The sequence below is a fragment of the Opisthocomus hoazin genome, chromosome 5 (genome assembly GCF_030867145.1).
Source record: "Opisthocomus hoazin isolate bOpiHoa1 chromosome 5, bOpiHoa1.hap1, whole genome shotgun sequence".
NCBI lineage: Eukaryota > Metazoa > Chordata > Aves > Opisthocomiformes > Opisthocomidae > Opisthocomus > Opisthocomus hoazin.
The window spans coordinates 55,600,833-55,618,602 of record NC_134418.1 but is presented as its reverse complement, the minus strand read 5'-3'; the positions used below and the strand labels follow the sequence as shown (position 1 = coordinate 55,618,602).

Genomic DNA, 17,770 nt, shown 5'->3' with positions numbered 1-17,770 from the left:
AAACAGATTATGGTGAATCATTAAAAAAATGTCCATTTATTCAACAGGATAATTAATTGAGAGGAATAAAGTAAAACCGATATTAAAAACATTTATAAATTAGAATCCAGTGAAGTATGTTCTAAAAGTATTGAGCAGTTTGATGGAACTGAGGGAGACAGTCTTGAAGCCATTTGACAGCTTTGTGTTGAGGGCACCAATCCACAAACCAAATTCTGGTACTTTGAAAAAGCTGTTGTGCATAATTTGTGTGCGTAACACACAGTGCGAACGTGACACCAGGCCGTACAGACTGGCGCTGCCGTCTGACAACGCGAAGCTTACGCAGGGGTCGTTCGGGCTGTGCTCCAGTGCTGGCTTCCTGATTATTACGTGGGCAGAACTCCTTCGGAAGGTTGTTGAAGGCAGAAGGGCTTCATAGAATCATAGACTGGTAAGGGTTGGGAGGGACCTTAAAGATCATCTGTTTCCAACCCCCCTGCCATGAGCAGAGACATCTTCCACTAGACCAGGTTGCTCAGAGCTCCATCCAACCTCATCTTGAACACTGCCAGGGAGGGGGCATCCACAGCTTCTCTGGGCAACCTGTGCCAGTGTTTCACCACCCTCTTGGTGAAGAATTTCTTCCTAATATCTAGTCTAAATCTGCCCTGTTTTAGTTTAAAGCTGTTACCCCTTGGCCTGTATTTTTTTTTTCCTGCTTAATCGTTCCGTTTTTGTTGATGGCTCCTCGTCTTTGTCTGGTTCTGGGTCAGTTAAGCCCATGGCAAAACTCCCCCTGACTGCACTGTGCAGGATCAGGCCCTTGGTATTTTTTCTTTGCATTACTGTTTCACACTTTTGTATATTGGTGTAGGAAGCTTGTGCTAATTTGAGAATCTGGGGTTGTGTTGGTTTTTTTTTAATGCCTGAGAGTATTCATTTTTAACTTTAGATCTGTGACTTGGTTGTGTAGAATTAAGTCTATATGTATAATATCTAGACTGTTTTTATATATTGTTATATATGTACATACATGATTTATATATGTATGTGCGCACGCGCACACGCATGCAGTAAAACCCTATTTGATGTTAAGAATTTCTTGGATACCAGAAATATGTACATACACAGAGAACTTAAGATAATAAAGATGCTTTTTATTGAAGTTGAAGATGCAATTTTAAAATGCCTTTGTTGTTTGTGACCAGCTGTGGTTAAATTAATAGAACTTAGAACTACTAAAATTGCCCAAAGTTAGATGATCAGATGGGGTATATTAACTAAATCAAAACTGTTTAAGTTTGTAGCTGAACTACCAGCAAACGGAGTTATTCTTTGGGTAATTGTTGCATTACAACAGATCTCATGATCATAGTCCATCTGTCAGTTAATAGATAGTCTGAAGTCTGCTTTCGCAGTAAGCCTGAAGAATCAACTGCCAAGCACGGCAGCATCCTGAGGGTTTCTAGTGATCTACATGTTGAGATGACAGAAGTTCTTTAAAGTACTCCAGTGGTTGTCTTTTCTGTGAAGGTCACGTATTTCCAGTGCAGTCATTTTCCAACCATTGCTTTCAGTATCATTGTCCGTTTTAAATAAACAAACAACTGCAACTGAAATTCAATGTGAAGTGTGGAAAAAACCCCAAAGTAACAACAACAAAAAGATATTTTAACTTCCTTGCTTTTATTAGAGACTTTTGCTGCGGACTCATGTGACACTAAAATTCTCTTCCTACAGGCTTCTGCAAAATTGTGAGATTCACAGAGCGTTAAGAATTTTCAGAATATATTCTTTAAAGATTTTTACTAATAAGTGCTAAGTTACATGGCTGCTGGTTGTAAAAAAGGACTCTTTTTTGCATGGGTGATAAGAAGGAAGTATTTAATTTTCTGAGCTTCAGATATTGTACCGTGCAATGAGACTCCTTGTCACGTGATGGCTAATCCAGTCATAATAGCTGGCAACTTTTGTGTACACGCCAGGGTGACCAGCCTCCCCGCAGTTCTCGCCCCAACTCACAATACCCCAGACGTACGCCACATTTTCTGCATCAAAGCAGACCAAGGGTCCTCCTGAATCACCTCTGCAGCTGTCTATGGAGCCATCATAAGTACCTGAATGAAAAGAGGAAAAAAAAAAAAAAAGGCAAAAATTAGTTCATATACAAGCTAGCACACACAACAGAGCTCAGGAGGATTTTCAGGTCGATGTTGCTTCCTGACAGATGTTTGCCTAATGGTCACCGGTAAAGGAGGTTCCTAACCTCTTTGGTCTATTACTTCTCGTTTCTTTTTATGTGTGGGGTGCTCTCTTTACACTTGTGGCTGGCCCAAGTTCTCCTCGTTTACTTTGATGTCAGTGATGCGAGTCTTGTTTTACCCCACACAGCAGAGAAGAAATTCAGCCATATCGCCTATCGCATCATTAGGAGTAGCTCATAAAAAGTGAACAAAAGTGGGAGGAAAAAGGTAAAAAGGTTTGAGGGCTGATTCCTATGCAGTCGAGGGTGTCGTAATACGTGTGTGCCTACGTGTCTACCTTTGGTGTCTTCTCCACCCAGTAACTCATTGGCCAATTTCATCTGAGCTGTAAAGAGAGGCAGAGGCCTGAAAATTCTTTTCTCTACCAGCTTTATGAAAACAGGTGGGCAGGTACAAGAAGGACAGCGTGTGAATGCTGGGATGGGAGGGAGAGACACTGTCTAAGTGTCCTCGCTGCAAGGTCTCAGTCACAGGGTGGACCGTTCGCAACACCAGATAGTAGCCCTGAGGCACAAGTGTGGAAGATCCAGTGCTCTGCATAAGTTTCAGTGCTCGTGGAGCTACTTGTTTGCAATTCATAAATATAGTGTTCGTGAAAAAATGAGTTAAGAGTGAAGGATGTGATATACACAGAAAAAACACTACAGAGCTAGAATATGATTTATGCTTTGTCCTGTATACTCAGTAAAAGTTTATTAATTTCTTACTACGCTTTTCTGCTTAGTTGATTGACCTAGTGTGAAGAAACTCATACTAAGCACGTGTCTCCAAGTTTTTCAAAATACAACCTCTTTCTTGAATCTATACATTACTGAGAAGGAGCTTTCTGAACTTTTCATAATTGGAGTTACTAATCCTGTAAAACAAGATCTTATTGCCTTTACTCAGTTTAATTAATAGCGGCTTGTGTAGCTAACTCCTGTGGATACTAGCCCTTAATTCCAAAGTTTGTGTTTACATCAGGGAGGGGAAGCTAACCCCAGATACCCCTTTTCTGATGTTGTCCCATGTGATACTGTCCTTGTTCCCTCCTGGTAGACTGTGATCACTTGAAATGCATTGAAGATCAAGGAGATATGGAACTTGCACAGTAGACAAACCCAGCATCTTACAGATGTGATGCTGAATTTATCACAAATGATTTGGCTCTTATGTCTAGTTTGTATTTTTCTTGTTAAGTAGTTTATTTAAATATTGCCTTTACTTTTTGATTTAAAGAACAGTTGAAACTGTCTGCCCTGTAAGTGGAATACTCACTGCTTCTTTAGTTGTGTATTTGGCAATACCTTTCGTCACTTGAGAAGCAAAAGATGTGTATTCAAAATCCTTATTTTAGTACTAGGAGTGACAGCCAGTTTCCTGGCTAGACTAATCTTGGTTTGAAAAGTTAATAGTATTTTTCCTGGGGTGCGGTGTGGTGGTGGCAAATGTCTGAGCAGATGAATAGTCACGTGCTAGTCAACAGGACTACTCGTGCTGTAAGACAGGCATTTGCTTAAATATGTTGCTGAATCAGAATCAAACATAGTAAAGGTAGGAAGTTCAGTGGGCTGTAAAGCGCTTGTATATTTAGAAAATATAACTCAAATTGCATGCTAAAATTTGCCCATGTCATCATAGAAACTTGACATACTATCATCTTAATTCTGCTTATAAATAGATACATAATTTAATGGTGGATGCATCTAGGCTCCAGTGGCTAGCATTTTGCTGACGGTGATACTGTGGCAATTGGTTTATTGTCTTTTCCAAGTCTAAAAGATTCCCAGCCAGTGTGTCTGACCTTACAAACAGTGGGTTTGATGGTAAAGAAATTATAGTAGGAAAATTGGTGCTTGCCTGCACATGCCATTTGTTTAAAAAATCGTCCTGGATACAATTCAGAACAATTCTGAAATAAATTAACGTTGCCCCACTTGAGGATAAATTGTTTGGTATAACCTAGAAAAGAAAAGAATAAAGTTTTCTGTTAAGAATGTTAAGTACATATTAGACGCTTTTAATATCATAAATTGAAGGTTATGTATTTGCTTGTCTACAGAATATAATCTTCAGTATTACAAACCATAACACCTTAAACTGCCACTAACACCCCATATGAATTGCAGTATATTGGCCATGTATTTAAAAATGAAAGCAGAGTGGTTGAATTGCAGTGTTAAATACAGTACTTTCATTTTATGACATTTTCACCCTTTCCTTTTCCTTGTCTTCCTCATTTTTTCCCTGTGTTTTCCATATCAAGGTTTTCAGACATTGGGAAACTGGTGTATTGTTTTCTGTGAAAAGGAGATGGGGCTCTGATCATCTTTGTTACCTTTTTTCTAGTTCTACTCTGTCTTTTTGGGATGAGTGGGCCAGGTATTGAAGATACAGGTGAACTATGTATTCACTAGGTTAAGGAGATTCTCTGTTTCGTTCTCTGTCCATTTGCTAGTAATTCCCAACTTTGCGTTGCTTTGAGTGTGGACAGGAGAAGTCTCACAACCAGTATGCGGTAGCTCCAGTGCCAGGCTGTAACTCCTGTGATGATACAAAACAAATGCTTCCCAGATCTTTGAAAGCGTGATTACCTTTGGCTTATCTGTCTCTCTGCAACCTTCTCTGGGATGAACTCAAACACAGCTGAAGCAAGATGTGCCAAGTTTCCTAACTGTTGGCTGCAGCTCGGATCCACTTGGGCAGGGGACAGAGAACGGGTTGTGACTATGGGCGGCTGTGATTTGTTAACCGCCACTTGGCAAACTTCATTACCAGGTGTCCACAGCTAATACAAATCTTAAATTGGCAAAAGAACTTTTCTTATTGTCAGGGTAGTTTTCAACCAGAGGTGTCTTCCAGATCAATTTACTAAATGGCTAAAACAGCAGAGGAAGCCGCACAGAAAAGAACGAACAACGATAGCTGAATGCCAAACCACAGCCTGTCTTTTCTGTACTCGGCCTCTTCTGAGTGCTTTGTGCACAACTACTCTTCAGCCTGTTCAAAATGAAAGCTCACCACAATGAGAAAATGAGTGACACAACTAATACATTCTTGTAGTAAGCACTAAAGTAAATACCTTTCGCTAGTCCCCATCCAGAAACCTTGCATCTGTCGCCAGCCTGGAACATATACTCTGACCAGGGGACACAGGCAGGTGCGGTGTATTTCAGGGAGCATCCTCCTTTTCCAAAACCTCTCAGCTCCAGCAGAGCAATGTCATTTTCATAAGTTGATGCATTATAATTTTCATGGATTATCAGTTGGTTTAGTCTGAAAGTGTCTGTCTCTGTGTCGTACAGTATGATATCCAACAGTCCGACCCAGACACGGTACAGATGAACTCGATTTGCCCTAGAGAAAAATACTGAAATAAAGTATGTTCTGATACTTAATACAAGCACTGTACATTTCAACTAGCTGTAAACTTTTGCATTTTATCAAAGTTTCTCTAGAATAAAAATTCATATTCTATACATATAGTTTCTTTCTGGGCTGGATGTCCAGGTTTTTCTGAAGTGTAGCAAGTGCAAGGCATGTGACACTTACTGCTGAGTACTGCAACTAATACAGAAAAAAATTAAATTAAAGGCCAGCCTCTGTGTTTAGTGCTGTGACAAAGAGAAAGCAGGCATTTATGCCTCTCTGATTTCAAGTGAAAGAAGAGTGAGCAGATGTTGATGGGATGCTGGGACTGGCAGATCTTCCCTGTCTGCTCTTGCTTGTTCTGGGGAATATATGACCCCAGGGATGTTCTCAGGGAACAGATCCTGGACTTCCTTAAGGTAGGGACAGGGAAGAGAGGAGGTCCCTTGGAACCTCTTTTTCAGGCAAAGTGGTCACAGCGAACCTTTCCTTCCTGCCTGCTATCTGAGTGAAGAATGCCGTGTCTCTTCAAACTTATCATTACTTTTTCATCTTTCTATTCACTGCCAAAATATTCTGCTTTCTCTGAGTCTTCCCCATTGTTAATGTGGGCGAGTCAGTGTTTTAAATTGTTTTATTCAATAGGCAAACAGTAATTAGCAAACAGGTAGCTAAGAAGTGCAGTAATATCCAAATCAATCTTTCTGCCTTGCAAGACGAAAATAGTTTCCCAGTTTGTTGTTTTTACCTGACACAGTGTGCAGCAGTCAGAACCCAACAGCCACCAATATAAACCCCTCCACAGTACACCTTTGCACCATCACTGCCAGTTTCTGTAATTGCCACTTGCCAAGGGAATTCACCCTGTTCAAACAACAAACACCTGAATAATGTGAAATCATAATAATTGTACTATATTTAGTGCATAAAAGGACACATAGTTCTTGGTATCAGCTCATCTCCTTGACTATATCTGATTGTAAAGAAATAATCTGCTATCCAGAAATTGTGAATTGGGCTCCATCTGATATAAAGGGTATATATTCTGAAATACAGTAGTTTTCTTCAACCTTCTGACTTTGTGCGATGCCTCCTTCCCTCCAGCTTTCTGTCATGAAACCCCTCGTAGCCAGAGAAACAGATACAGGATGTGACCTGGTACGAGCAAGTATAACATTTCTGACTGTGTTCTGTTTCAAAGGCGCAAATTTAAATTCCATTTTGTCAGAATTGTTATTTCTGGCTATAGTCTTAACTACTTTGCTGAGTAATTCTCAGTGTGTACCTGTACTATAATGCTCAATTTTGCAACTCCATATTTTACTTTTTAAATCATGCTTCTCTTTACTTTTGTTCAGTGCAATGCCACTACTGCTGCAAAACATGAAATTAGTGTTGTAGCTGAATTTGTTATTTCTGTACATTTTAACAGAAGGACAATAATGCCCATTTAAATTGATGCTGAATGAACTCATATCTGGTAATGGGTTTTTTTACCTTTCTTGCAGTCTCTCCACCTATGATTCTTTTCCGTCGAGTTAATGTGTGATTTGTAAGACCGCAGTGTACTTGGGGAAGAAATGTCTTCATCATTTTTCTTTCTTTAACAAAAAGGAAAAATGTGTCTCAGAATTCAGGTATCCATTCTCTCTATTTGGAGACAGGTTTATCTTAATCTTGAAAATTTGAGTGCTGTGAATATGCCAGCAGCTGAAGTAGCAGGAGAGCAAAGACCAGAAATTTTGGCATCTGTTTTTGCTCTGAAAATTGCTTGAGTCTTAGCATTATATTACTTCTCCTCATTTTCCACTGCTGCTTGCATTCAGGCAAATAATTTTAATGCGGTTCCCCTGGATTTGCTGAGAGTTTACGTCCACCAGTTGCCAAAATATGCAGATGTGGGTCCTCAGCCAGAAAGAATTATTATGGCATTCTTGAAATTGGTGGAAAGCAGGATAAATAGTGAGCGTATATATTGCTAAATCCCAGAGTCCAAATATCTGAGTGTTCTGGATCTGGCCAGCTGGCTGGTAGCTGGAAAGCTACTAATAAGAGGGTATGCTGTTGTTTTTGGAGGGTCAGTTGCACTTACCTGTGTCCATACTGTGATTTTCAGCACTTTTGTCTTTGCCTGTAGTAGAACAACAAATACTGAAAACGTGGGCAAACATTTAAATTTGTTCTATTACTTGAATATATGTTTGTGAGACAAAATCGTGGTACACATTTTAAATGCATAAGGGCACACCACTTCACATGGACAGCAATACTCTCTCAGCCTGGTGCCTGCTGTTTCCTTTGCTACTAGACATTCTTTGGCTGCCTCAGCCTACAAATGACCTACATCCAGGAGATACTCATTCATAACTACATGACATCTACTTTGCTTTCCATGCCTAGAGAACCCTTCTGCAAAGAAACCCTGAGGAATGGCCTTTTTTTTGGTTTTGATCTCTAGAGTGATATCCCATTCCCCTCCACCAGGAAACAACAGAAATTCCTCCTCCTACTGCATCAACCTTTTGGAGCTTTGTAAACCCCAAAGGAGTATTAGGTAAGAGGATTCTCCCCCCCCCCCCCCCCAATTTAGATGATACTGTGTGTACTGTGTGCCTCCTTTGACAGGGTAAGGGAGGCTATTCAACGGGAGAGGGAAATTAAATCTTCCTGAATTTGGTTTGTCAGCTTTTATTCAAACAAAATGCCCATTGGATTCAGTTCCTAAATGGAGGTTGAGGACGGGGTCTGTTCTCACGTTACTGACAGCAATGTTTACCTCTAGAGGTCAGCTTACCTTTACCAATTACCATTTACCAATAGTGTTTACTTTTTGGCTTTAGACTTTGTCTTATCAGATGAAGGAAGAACATTCTAATTTCAAAACAAAACAAAATCATTTCAACAGTGAGGGGAACAGCACAGAAGAATTGTTATATTGACAAACTACTTGAATTCCTTATCTGTGAGGAAAATATTCCTGCCCACCCTGTCTACGCTTTCTTCGCAAATATGGGATACCAGTTTGATAGATGGCCATGTAAGCAAAGACATAATCTGCCTTAAGCCTCCTAAAAACATCTGTTTCTTCTTTCCTTTAGTTTTCTTGCTATTCTCTTCTGGAAGGAAAGGGAAGAAAATCACATAACCTTTTCTTCCTACTGTGCATAACATAACATTGGGAAGACTAATTCTTGCATGCATTTTGGTTTTGCTAATCTGTTAATTAATTGAATAATATGCATTGTGTAGTCTTCAGTTATAATTCAACAGAACGAAAGGAAAGAAACAAAAACATCCTTCAGAAGGAAACCTGCACAGAGAACTCGAGCTTCATCCTCTCCTGTGAGGCAGTCCTTTTCTTTGTTACAGACATTCTTATTTGGAATACAGATATTTGACTGACAGTGAAAACTGTTGTCTCTGCACTCTGTAACACAGGAGAATTACAAATGTAAATCACAGGCACATATGATTCAGCAACCTCACATAGTTAGAGAGCTTTTTAAAATATAAACACAATATAATATTGATGTTATGGGAGACTTGGCTCTTCATAAATAGATCACAAAAGCAGGCTTTGTAAGTGTAAAATGAAATAAGTACTTGGCTCTCCTTATTTTACTGTCTTGAAGTTTTAAAACATAAGAAATGTGGATTTCTGTTACCAGTTCAGTACTGTACCACTAGACTTGGTATCACGCCTTACCAGTTACATCCACAACACGTGTCCACACTCAACCTCAGGCAACGGACCTCCAGTTTTGCCAGCATTCCTGATCATCTCAAATGAGGAGTTTATGATGCTTGGGTCAGAATTCCACCCCCAAAATTGGAGTCCAAGCTGGCTTTTGGTTGAATGAGCTAAATGCCTAAATGCAGGCTTAAGAGTCCTATTTTGAAGATACTGGATCTAGTAACTTATTTTTTTTCTAAAATTCTTGATTATATGAAACATTATTATAAACCTGAGAACCCCCTTTCTTTTAATTCTTGTGATCGCTTTGTATGTTAACAAAAGCAAAGTAGTGCTTGAATTTATGGCTGGTTTGAGCTATTGATAATCTTATGTCAGTCTACTATTTAAGGATGTATGTCTTCAACAGCAAATAAGATAGTTTTCCAAAAGTATCCAGATATTCCAATGTGATCCAAAGACCACTGAACACAGCTGAAATACTCCTTTTGATTGCAGGAAGAATTGTTTTCAGCCCATACAGCTGAAACAGCACTATTTTGGTCAAGTGGAATCTGAATAAATGTCCTAAATATATGAAGCCACAGGTATTTATTATTTTTTTTTCTAAAATGCCTGTGACTGTGTTTCCACCATTACCAGATTAAATTTACTGACAATCGTAAAACCACAACATTAAGGTTATTTAGGGGTAGTGATGGGATTTGTAAGCCACATTACCAGGTGGCACCTGAAATCCAACTTCTGAAAGTATTCTCCTGCATTCAGGTTATGCTAGATCCATTCCTTGTTTCTAATCAAAATTGTTACAGCTGGAATTGCAGGTGCTGAAAAAATGACTGCTCATGAATAAGCAATGTGACAGGAACTGTCCACAGATATTCTACAGATAATCTTGCATTAGTAAAAAACTTCAGAGATATCTTACTTTGGTTTAAAGATAGTTCATTTGAAAAATGGTGTTTTTGTTTAATTCCTATTGATTTATCCCAAACCAAAAATACATTTTCATTCTAACATAGCTCATTTTTTTGCATCAATGTTTAACAGCCTGCTAAATAACCTCATTGTATTTCCTTTTCCTCCGAGGAAATCCAGATCCTCAGAGATCACTCACCTGCTTCAAAAAATTATATTATGCCTACTTTTTTTGCACTTGCATATACATAAACTATGGTTTGATTGCTTTAATGTAGTGACTTATTGGAAAAGAGACTTTAGCTGTTACGTCACTGTAAAAATTCTTTGGGGGTGGTTTTCCGCTGAAATGATTTGAAACAGCCGAGAAAGGAAATTATTACCTCTACAGCACAGTTCATCACTTAGGTCTCCACAGTCATTGATTCCATCACAGGTTTTATTCAGAGAAATGCACTTCTTGTTGACACATTGAAACTCACCATCTGAACAAGCTGTGCAGCATGATGAAAATGAAGTTAGTGTGGAAATGTCTGTAGGTTCACAGGTGCCCACAGAAATAGTCTGCTTGCGCATTTTATTCTATCAGCAGTTTGGCATAGCAACAGCAGGCATTCTGGGGCCCAGTAATGTAAATAGGAATCTTTTTCATTGTTTAGTTGCCTTCTCATCAAGCTTTCAATGTAACCACTTATTTTCCTCCTCCAACTTGCAGTAACCTGGCAAAAGGGAACTTCATTTCTTCTAGACAAGGACTAAACGAGAAATGATTGGTTCAGATCCACTGTAGATGACTCAAGTGATTAAGATGATGGATGCTCCTAGAAGGAGGTAATCAAGAGCCTGTGAACTCCAGCTTTCATGCCATAAGAAAATCTTGAGATGATTCATAGCTCTCCTAACCAGCAGCATCTCAGGCTGATGCTTATCAGTGCCAAAGCAAACCCACTACAGAGAAAAGAAAGCTGTTAAAAGAAAGACTTGACTCCCCTTACATCAGTGAGACACTGAAGAGTCCCGAAACTCCCCAGAAGACATTAGCAGTTCTGCTATAGTCATGCTTGTCTGGCTACAGTGCTACCTGTGTCCAAACTGATCTCCCTCATAGACAAAGCAGCGAGTAGGAGGTTGTCACCTGTCTTGTCACCAGTTGACCTGGGAGAGACAAGACGTGTGGGATACAGTATACCTTGGTACCCTTGGAAGGGATGGGGGGAAAAAACAGAACTGTGGGTGAAATATATTTGCTTCGGGGAAGTATCTGTAAATATACAGGAGCAACAGTGATTTTCCAAACTCAGGACGGCCTTAGTTGTCTTAAGGTTTGCAGAGGGATTATGTAAAATAAATCAAAAGGTTTCAGTGCAGGTTTACTGTGACTGAGAGTTCAGCAGACTAGGTCCTAATTATTTAAAATAAAATGTAAGAACTCCAAATAGATATAAAATTAAAAAACCTACTAACCTCTGAGAGTTTCATGGCACTGGAGGCTAACAAGTCCCTCATTACTATCTCTTGATTTCATCTCTATGTGACATTCAGCAAGACTTGTCTCTAGGCCCCTGCAAGTTATTTGCAGACAGTGCAGTGAATTTAAGGCAGAGTCTGTGATGTTGGGATTGTCTTGGTAATATTCAGCACCTCTGTGAAGACACAAATAATAATAAATTGTATCATTTCACAATGGATTGTCCACTGCTTTTATTGTTTAGGATTTGTATGATTTTCCTCAGTATTAAAGAATTTTGGTCATGGCTAAGAAAAAGAGCAGACTTTGCATGGAATGATCTCAGGGTGAGTAGGAGATGTTTACTTTGGAAGAAAAAGTAAAACTGTCCTGGTTTCAGCTGGGATAGAGTTAATTTTCCTCCCAGTAGCTGCTCTGTGTGTGCTGTGTAATACAAAGTGCTAATTTTTGCAGGTTGCTGCATAGAACTGTCCCTAAATCCCCATGAAGCTCTGCGACGGTCACTCTGTATCATGATGGATAGAAAAGTCTTCTTAGGCAGCAGAACTTGTTAGCTGAGTTCTCTATCTCTGTGTGGGCACAGGTGAGCCATGATTTGGAAACCATCCTGCATGGGGTACAGTACCCTTGATGTCATCAAAGCCAATGCGTATTGAGGAAGCTCAGGCCACTGCAAGGTTGGGATCAATAAATTTATCTCCCTTGGTTTTACCTGAGCGGTATCTTCCTAACAGTCTACGTGTCCCCTACCTTAAAGAAATACGGATTGAGTAAGTAAGTAACTGGAGAGGCTTAAATGGGACTCCAGGGCTGAATGCTCTGTCCCAGGACAAACCCTTCTCTGCTGTCTGAAGAGATACTGATCTGGACTAGGAAATACTTGCTTCTCACCTAGAGGGGACAATGTAGGGCACTGCAGTAGCATTTTTAGACTGCAGGTAGGGTTGAGGAGGCAGCCCTACCTGACTAAGTTAAATCAGTTGTATATATGTAAGATTATTATGTACAGGATATAGAGTTGACTCTATGAGGAGCTGGATGTGCAACTCAGATCATCAGCATGGCCGCAGGAAAAAGAACAAGCTCTCTGGCTTCAGCTGTTCCTGGGGGACAAAGCAAGCAATGGCAGCGGGAGCAAGGGGTGAAGAAAAAAAAAGTCTTCTGGTTCTGGTGCAAGTGGCAGAACAGAGCTGTACCCTGTTGTCAGCTAGTGTGGGAAACTTTTCTCTCTATACAGGGTATTGCTCAGAGCTACTTGCGGATGATCTTTTTGTGCGCTTTCCCTTACACAGACCTGAGAGAAAACCTGTGCATTGGTCTTCAGCTTTATTTTAAAAGTAAAACAATTATGGTTTGTGTAGTTGTAATCTGTAATAGAACACAGAAATCTATGATTTTGCTTTCACTCTCGGGTGTCAATTTAAGAAGCAGTATCAGAATATTGTAGCCAATACATTGTTCATGAGTTTTCTGTCTCAACTGTTGGCTGACTGTGACTGGCACTTGGGTAAGCATCGCTACTTTTTCAGAACCCTTGCAGATATCCAGAGATAAAATCCCCATACTTACAATTCAAAGCCAAGGTGCCTGCAAGCCACGTTTGCTTCATTCATAGTCCACTCACTATCACATACAAAAAAGTCATTCATTTGATTTGTAGGTTTTACTCGAAGCAAACTTGAATCTCCATGGCCCACAGAGATTGCAAATGTTTCTAAAAAAAAAAAAGAGATTAAAAAAATTCCCCAAATATAATCATATTATATAGATGTATCTAGTGGAAAGACAGCACAGAAACAAATCAGGACTAATTTTGTATTGACAGCCAAAGTTCATACAGAAAGAACAGTAGATTGGGAATCAGAAGTTTCAGGTGTTATTCCTGATTTTTCTGAGGATTGACCTTGTGGGTGTGAGCCTGCCACTTTTTCAAAGCGTACCATTTTCAGGACAAATGAGGGTAATGATTCCTACCACGTAAGAGTACCTGGAGGTCTACCGAGGAAAGGTGGCATCTCAGTATAACAGCGTTCATTAGAGGACTTCTGGTACCCAACCAGTAACACCTCAGGTGTGGTGTGATGGCCAGATCCTGCTTCTGTTACCTGTGTAGCAAAACTTCCGCTGTCTGCAGTGGAGCTAAGGTCCTCAGCTTAATTTAGTGAAGCCATATAGGGAGCGCATCAGGAACACACGGAGGGTCCGACCCTTTTCAGTGTAACAGGCAGAATGGCACTTTTCCACCCAGAGGGTGACGGGCTGAGCTGCTGTTTCTGCTGGGAAAGGGAGGGATGGTGCTGGGGGAGAGGTCGGGCAGGGAGGCCCTGTGCCCGGCTTGCTGCTTCTGCTGGGTTCGGTGTCGCTGGGGCTGGAGGATGGGCAGGAACAGTGACTGCGACTGCTAAGAGAGGCCACCTGCCTAGCTAGCAGGAGCCATCGCTCCCGGTACTCAGCCGGAGGTTGAGCCAAAAAAGCAGCTCGGTGCCCACTTTTAATGACTTCTCATTTTCTGTTTCACGTTCTTACTAGTACAAGGAAATGAACAGACTTTCTGAGTGGTAAATAGTAAGCACCTCCTTGGCCACCAATGACCAACCGATACATTTTGGAAAAAGGAGGTGTTAATACCTTCAGACACGCATTTTCCCTTGTGCAGAAACTTTGCTTCAGGACGTTGACACTCATAGCTCTTTAGGTGACAGTAAGTATGGAAGTACTTTCCGTTGGTAGAACAAACTGAAGAGCCGTTCCTTGGGCACTGGTAGGGAAGTTTACAAAGGCATTTTCCCTCCACACATCGTTCCCATGGATGACAGAAAACTTTCTCGCAGGACTTGTGTGTGTATTGGTGGCTTAAGCATTCTGCTATGAGGTACATGTCTTGCTCAGCTGGCTGGGCAGGCTCAACCTGCCGAAACTGGGTTTGTTCAGCATTAAATGCTGCATTCTGCAAGGCACAAAATTAAAAAAAAAAAAAGGGAGTAAGATTAGGAATTGTGCCAAGTTCTGCAGATCCCTTTACTGACCTCAACAAAGTGTGTGTTTGTTCATAAGCCTTTTCCTATCTCACGAGCACAAAAGTGCTAAATATCATTTATAGTGTTTATTCCCTTGTCTTTGGCCATCTCATCTTTCTCAGTCCTTCTGGACATTTTTTCTTTTCAGATCATGCACCTGCTGTGATCTTCACTCTTATTGGTCTCCCACAAGCTTTATGCTCTTTACTCTTCAAACATCAGCTGAAGTGCACAGCAGATTATAAAAAAATTTTAAGCCAGTGGTTTATAACACACCACAGCAATGAGATTGCAAGCAAATCAAAATGTAAGGGGACTTCAACACCAGAAAAATAAGAAAAATAAAGAAATCTAATTATTTATTTCACCATGTGACTGCTGAAGTAACAAGATCTGAAAAAAATCTGAAAATTAAGTGCCCTTCCTTATCTTTTCCTGTATCTTGTGCAGCAGTGGATTTCACTGGACCACAACTACAGATTCCGACCCTCCGTCCGGATGCCTCTGGGTGAGCGACTCCGCACCTGCATTTGTGCAGCTCTCTGGTGGCCACGTTGCTGGTGGAACGCTTTTGCGTACTTAAGATCTATGGGTAGGAAGGACGTTGAGACATGAAAAATATATATGGATGGACTTTGCATAAAAATGGGTGGGAAAAGTCAGCCCTCAGATGTGATTTATGAGCTTTGACTGTGTCCACTGAATCAATAAAGCTGACGTTTAAAGTTCTCGTGAAGAAATCCTGGCCGTAGTAAGCACTGGGGATATTGTTGGGGCAGAGTTTAATCCAACAAAACCCCTTTTAATGATTGTATAATCTTACTGAACGCTTCCTTCTGTTCTTAGCTCAGTAGAATCCAAACTGTCAGCCAGATCCAGCTTGCCATAGCTCCCATGCTGTGCTAGGCATTTCTCCCGAGCTCTGACCAAACAGGAACAGAAGGTGCTGATTTTTACCGGAGGGTTTCTCTGAAAGACTCGGGGCCTGCTGAACGCTCAGCCCAGGTGGGCTCGCTGGGATGCTCCTGCCCGAAGAGATTCTGCAGCATGCCTTCAGGCGGTATGACAAACCCTGTCGCCAAGTCAGAAGACTCTTCTTGTTTCTCAAAAAAACGGGGGGCAGGGAAAATTGCGGCACTTTTCTGTGGTCACCCATGCTTGCAAATTGGGTTTAGGGTAGGACCACAATTAAAATCTTTTCCAGAAGCCTGTTGGCGTAAACACTAGATAGAATCAATACATGCAATAGAAAGCTTCAAACATTCAAACTGGGCTAAAACAAATGTACAAAACACAAATACTACGGAAGGAAACTTTAAAAAATCAACGGGTTTTGCTTCTGTAACAATAAACTGCTTTTTAACTGTATTTTTCTTAAATTACTGCTACCACAATGAAATAAATTCTTACCTCTGATCCACAAAAACAAAAGAGAGACAAGAAAACCAAGAGAACCAGGACTGCTCGCATGATGAAATTTTATCTCTCTTTGTAGACAAATCCCTCTGGCTGGGATTCTTTTGAATGCCAGTTGTTAGACCTGCATTTAATCTTTAACCATTAGCAAAATATTTTAGAGCATGTTCAAAAATAAAAGTACGGGAGCCTCAACTATTAACCAATAAATCCCATCTCTCCAAAAGGACCCGCCGCAGTTTAACTGGTTTTACTGTAAGCACAAGAGCAGATAACAGGACTAAAGCCCTTAAAAGTAAATGATTAAAAGGGAGCACTTATTAAGAACAAACGTTTCCTGTCTGTTGCCAGAGGAGACCGATCGAACCGCCACGCCGGCTCTCCTGATCGCAGGTGTCAGCCTCACCTCTGTGCTTGGGAAGATCATGGAACAGATCCTCCCAGAAGCCCTGCTAAGGCACATGAGGGACAGGCGGGTGATTTGAGACAGCCACCATGGCTTCACCAAGGGCCAAGTCCTGTCTGACCAACCCTGTGGCTTTCTATGACGGAGTGACTGCATCAGTGGGCAAGGGAAGAGCTATGGATGTGATCTATCTGGACTTCTGTAAGGTGTTTGACACAGTCTCTTATAACATCCTTCTCTCTAAATCGGAGAGATATGGATTAGATGGGTGGGCTGTTCGGTGGACAAGGAATTGGTTGGATGGTTGAAGCCAGAGGGTAGTGGTCAACGGCTCAATGTCCAAAATGGCTCGATGTCCAAATGGACGCCAGTGACAAGTGGTGTCCCTCAGGGTTCCGTACGGGGACCATTGCTGTTTAGCATTTTCATCAATGACATAGATAGACAGCGAGATCGAGTGCACCCTCAGCAGGTTTGCAGATGATACCAACCTGAGTGGTGCACTTGACACACCAGGACAGGATGCCATCCAGAGGGACCTGGACAAGCTGGAGAGGTGGGCCTGTGTGAACCTCATGAGGTTCAACAAGGCCAAGTGCAAGGTCCTGCACCTGGCTCAGGGCCACCCCCACCATCAATGCAGGCTGGGGGATGAAGGGATTGAGAGCAGCCCTTCCGAGAAGGACTTGGGGGTGCTGCTGGGTGAAAAGCTGGAAATGAGCCACCAATGGGTGCCTGCTGACCAGAAGGCCAACCATATCCTGGACTGCATCAAGAGAAGCATGGCCAGCAGGTCAATGGAGGTGATTCTGCCCCTCTGCTCTGCTCTGGTGAGACCCCACCTGGAGTCCTGCGTCCAGCTCTGGAGCCCTCAGCACAGGAAGGACATGGAGCTGTTGGAGTGGGTCCAGAGGAGGCCACAAAAATGGTCAGAGGGCTGGAGAACCTCTCCTATGAAGAAAGGTTGAGAGAGTTGGGGTTGTTCAGCCTGGAGAAGGCTCTGAGGAGACCTTATTGCTGCCTTTTTAGCAAGGCGGGATGTGGAGCAATGGTTTTAAACTAATGGAGGGTAGATTCAGACTGGATATAAAGAAGAAACATTTTACAGTGAGGGTGGTGACACGCTGGAACGGGTTGCCCAAAGAGGCAGGGGAGGCCCCATCCCTGGAAACCTTCAAGGCCCGGCTGGAGGGGCCCGGCGCAGCGGAAGGCGCCCCTGCTGGCCGCAGGCGGTTGGCCCAGGTGGCCTCCGAAGGT

The 17,770-nt window shown here is 41.6% G+C and overlaps 1 protein-coding gene across 2 annotated transcripts; it reads right to left on the bottom strand.

Moving 5' to 3' along the window:
• Nucleotides 1-1,649: 1,649 nt before the first annotated feature.
• CFI (complement factor I) lies at nt 1,650-16,302 on the bottom strand. Of its 2 annotated transcripts, XM_009932131.2 has the most exons (12): nt 16,102-16,302; nt 14,303-14,621; nt 13,244-13,388; nt 11,671-11,849; nt 10,590-10,700; nt 8,905-9,021; nt 7,687-7,725; nt 7,092-7,195; nt 6,343-6,458; nt 5,308-5,582; nt 4,086-4,187; nt 1,650-2,099 (listed from the first exon to the last, which is right to left on the bottom strand). In XM_009932131.2, the coding sequence occupies exons 1-12, from the start codon at nt 16,159-16,161 to the stop codon at nt 1,882-1,884; spliced, it is 1,785 nt and encodes a 594-aa protein (XP_009930433.1). In that variant the 5' UTR covers nt 16,162-16,302; the 3' UTR covers nt 1,650-1,881. The 2 variants fall into 2 exon arrangements, with proteins under 2 accessions (XP_009930433.1, XP_075277456.1); XM_075421341.1 differs by lacking the exon at nt 14,303-14,621 and having other exon boundaries at nt 16,102-16,200.
• Between the last annotated feature and the right edge of the window lie 1,468 nt (nt 16,303-17,770).